General features: G+C 36.2%; 1 protein-coding gene across 1 annotated transcript; it reads right to left on the reverse strand.

Annotated features, from left to right (window-relative positions):
• Positions 1-201: 201 nt before the first annotated feature.
• On the reverse strand, positions 202-2,897 carry LOC108332066 (uncharacterized). Its single transcript, XM_017567174.2, has 7 exons — positions 2,301-2,897; positions 1,940-2,011; positions 1,674-1,741; positions 1,397-1,553; positions 938-1,018; positions 745-834; positions 202-593 (listed from the first exon to the last, which is right to left on the reverse strand). The coding sequence occupies exons 1-7, from the start codon at positions 2,571-2,573 to the stop codon at positions 483-485; spliced, it is 852 nt and encodes a 283-aa protein (XP_017422663.1). The 5' UTR covers positions 2,574-2,897; the 3' UTR covers positions 202-482.
• Between the last annotated feature and the right edge of the window lie 1,117 nt (positions 2,898-4,014).

Genomic DNA, 4,014 nt, shown 5'->3' on the forward strand with positions numbered 1-4,014 from the left:
TGCTGTGTTGCATTCAATAGAAAGGACTTCTAACGATGGAAATAGCTAACAATGCAACAATGCCAAAAAGCCAACAAGTACCAATGAACAATGAGAAATTACAGTGATCTAATGCAAAATTCGGTCTGCTTCCATCGTTTACTTTGATTGCTTCAGTTACGATAATCACGGAGCAGAAACACAAGGCAAAAAAACAGCACGGGCACAACATTATCGATATGGAGTGAGACGGAAAATTTACTAGTAGTAACATCGCTACAACTTTCAAAGACTTGAACTCCAATATATAACAAATTGAGATGTTCTTTTCGAAGGTTATGCTTCCAAAAATATTAAGCACCATCTCAAAGTTGTTCAAGTCAGAGTGAATAGATACATTAGAGCTGAGAAAATCATGAGTAAAAATGCATGGCATAACAACAAAGCCTTCTTTCCATGGTACACACGCCAGTGATACAAATACTTCCTTCAAACTACACTTGTTACTGGTGTGTGTTCATTGTTGGTGCTTGTGCTATGGCAAACTGCAGACCCCTACGTTGTTCAGATTGTAGAACAAAAGCAACTTGGGTTGCTGCTAGTGCTGCAGCCTCCTGTTTCACCATAACATGAAAACAATGAGACTTTTCTAGAATATAACAACTAATTCATCTGCATGCGATACAGTTTCTCAGCAACATGACCAAGAGATATGAGCAAAATAGAAGCCCAAAAGCATGAGTCAGAACTGGGACTGAAACTTACTTGTCTTTGTCGCCTGCGTTGCAAAATACTGATTGCCCAGGCCATGATATAGCAAGGTAAAAGAAAACCAGCAGCTCGAAGCAAGAAAAGCTGCAGAAAATGGTCATTTAATAAATTAGCGTGGACAACATATTTAATGCAATACAAATTACTTTATGAACCACTAAATCCAAAATGAACTAAAGTTACTCACAGAGAAAAAAGTAGATGGATCATCTTCAGCATCAGCATCCGTGACAGAAAGTGCATGCCTCAAAAGTAAAAGGGCCATTAACTGAATCAAATAGAATGGATTGGATTAAACTTATGTCCAAGTATTAGCATACTATTGGCATGGTCAATAATGAATATAAACCCTAAAGATCATAGCAAAGCAATTGTAACTGATTTCCTTAATCTTCCAAACAGATTATACCAAAATTTTATACCACTTGCATAGTCAATGTGCATCAAGAACCCAAAGATCATAGCAAGTACAATGGATTTCCTTAAAATTCCAAAAAAATATGCCTAAAGGTTGATACTTCTTCGGCTCAATTATCTACCGTCAAGTGTCAAACAACTTGGCCTCCAGAAGATGTATTTCGGGTGGACATACATATGACTTCACAAATAATTCGTCAAATAGGATTTCAAGATTTATGTATCTTACAATTAGAGCAACTGAACGACAAAATGCAGCTCCATTGGCGTTTGAAGCAGCATATCCATCATATTCAGCTTCCAAGAATTGACGTTCTGCCTCGGCAATTGCCAAGAGTCGGGGGTCACGCAAATCCAATGGCATGCCAGAGATTGTCCAGCCTCCACTGCAAAAATCATCATAATTAACAAGTGAGAAAAGATGTGGGAACACAAATGGTTCGTTTATGCAAACAAAAAAACTAACAAACTTAGAGACTTCTAAAGCAGAGAAACTTTAATCTTACCCTATATCAATGGTAGTTTCTTCAGGTTGAAGACGAGGTGGCGGGGCAGTATAACCAGGTTCATACGACTGAGAATTACACGAACAAAACATACACACACAGAGCATTTGGTTAAATCCAGAGAGAGCATAGCACAAAACTATTCTTCATTAAAGATTACAAGTTAAAATAACGCATGACCATTATCATTATATAACATCCATTATAAGAGAAAAAAAACAAAACAATTCCCCTGTATGAGAAAATCACATGTGAAAGAAACATACCTTGTGACAAATCTCACAAATTATATCACCTTTCTCATTACACCAATGCTGGACGCACTTTCTATGAGCATACTGCGGGAAAAAATCCCAACCGTTATCAAATCATCGCGAGAAAGACAGAAACGAAAGCATATATAACATTAAAGAAACCAATGATGCCACACAAACAACATGGTTCCCCATTATTCTTCGCATGCACAGAACCTATCACTTGCCAAACAGATTCACAATACATATTGCCACCAAGAAAATTGTTCCGATCTCTCAATAAGAAAAAGACCCAATTGGATCATCATAGCTTCATAGTCATAAAAAGACATTAATTTTAAATTTTTAACAATTAATCGGAATGTGTGTTTACCTTAAGACTACCGCTGCAGGAGCAAGGAGTTTCTAAATTGTTGACGCTATCCTCCTCTTGGCAAATGCGACACTCCGCCAAGGGCAACAGCAGCGCGTTCTCGTCGAAGCTGTCGTCCTCGGCCGCCGAAGCGGAGCCGGAGGGTCCCGCCGCAGCTTCATCCACGGGGGTTGAGGGCTCGGGAGCGGGCTGGACCGGGTGCTGGGCCAGCGGCTCCACCACTGGCACGGGCCGCACCAGGCGGTCCACGAACAGCACCAGATGATCGCTCATTGATCTTTTTTTTATTTTTTTAATCAAAATAAAAAGAAAAATCAAAACAAAAAAAAAAGGAGAGAAAGGGGAAGCGGAACGGGTTTGAGAAAAACCCCGGGATCGCGAAGTGAATCGGCGGATCCCGAGTAAATGAGGGTATCTGAGACTCGCCGGAGAAAAAGGAGAATTTGTAAGAAAGAGAGAGAGAGGGTTGAGCGAGAAAGGGGGAAGAGAGAGAGAGTGTGTGCGTGTGTTAAATGGCGTTGGCCGAATATACAGGGAAGGGGGCGTTGCTCATGCTCTTAGCTTTCTCTCTTGTCATTTTTTTAATATTCCCAAGTTTGGAACATGGAAAAAGACATTATGGTCTTTTTGAAAAACATATCAGGATATAGTATAGTCCTTGGCGTCTTCTGTTGCCGCGTATACGACCCGTTCTATCTGGGTCGGGTTCGGGACCCACCACACGGGTCATCTTCGGACATTTTCAACCTTCTCCTCTTCAACCTCTTAAAAAATGTGATGTCTATGTAAATTAATAATTTTAATTATAATTTAATATATCTAAATTAATTTCATCCTATGAATAAATTATTTCTTAAAACAATTTATTGAAAAACTGATTCTGGTCCTACTTTTATGTATAGTTGAAGACAGCTAAACAAACATTTTTCTTTCCTTTCTTTTTCTTACCATTTTATTCTTCGTTGTCTGCATATTGGATTCGGCATTTTGTTTTTGGAAATTTTATTTTATGATTTTTATCTCTTGGTTTAGAATTATGCGTTGAAAGCCACTGAATAGCCGTTACCACGGTCGGATAATTTTGTTGTCTGCAACAGATCATTCTTTTAAAAATTAACACAACACTATTTAATCGTTTTTTGACATAATAAATTGCAAATAAGATTTTAATATATTTTTAATCTCAAAAACAATCAATTAATAGTTAATATTAATATTCAAATTATGCAAGCATTAGAAAGATAATTATTATTTTTTGTAAATAAAATGATATTACAAATTTTTATTTTGATTCAGCACTTACAATAACTTTTGTTCTTCCATTTACTAGAGCAATTTTACATAATCCAACATTTTTCTTCCGCTGACTCTAATATTTATATACTGGTTAAAAGTAGTCGCATGCTTCTCTTACTTTCTTTTCTTATAAACTAGTCTAATGAACCCATGTGACGCTTTTTTTTTAATAATTATTTTCATTTTATATATAAAAATAATAAATTATGAGATACAATGAAATTAAATTGTATTGTTGTAATTGTTATGACTAAAGTATTCTATCATATGTCTATTTTTTTCAATTAAGTTTATTTAGGTTGAGCTCTTTAAATCAAATTCTTTTTCTTCGATTACAAGTCGACCTTTTATAAGTCAAGCTTCTTAGATCGATCTTTTTAATTAAATTTTTTTAAATTTTATTTTATATGTCAAGTTT

This window comes from Vigna angularis, chromosome 1, assembly GCF_016808095.1.
Source record: "Vigna angularis cultivar LongXiaoDou No.4 chromosome 1, ASM1680809v1, whole genome shotgun sequence".
NCBI classification, from domain to species: Eukaryota; Viridiplantae; Streptophyta; class Magnoliopsida; order Fabales; family Fabaceae; genus Vigna; species Vigna angularis.

Coding starts and splice junctions, on each gene's coding strand:
- LOC108332066 (XM_017567174.2), bottom strand. CDS start 2,573: ATGAGCGATCATCTGGTGCTGTTCGTGGACCGCCTGGTGCGGCCCGTG. Junction 1,742..1,939: donor TTTGTGAGATTTGTCACAAG/GTATGTTTCTTT, acceptor TGTAATTCTCAG/TCGTATGAACCTGGTTATAC. Junction 1,019..1,396: donor GTCGTTCAGTTGCTCTAATT/GTAAGATACATA, acceptor TATTTGATTCAG/TTAATGGCCCTTTTACTTTT.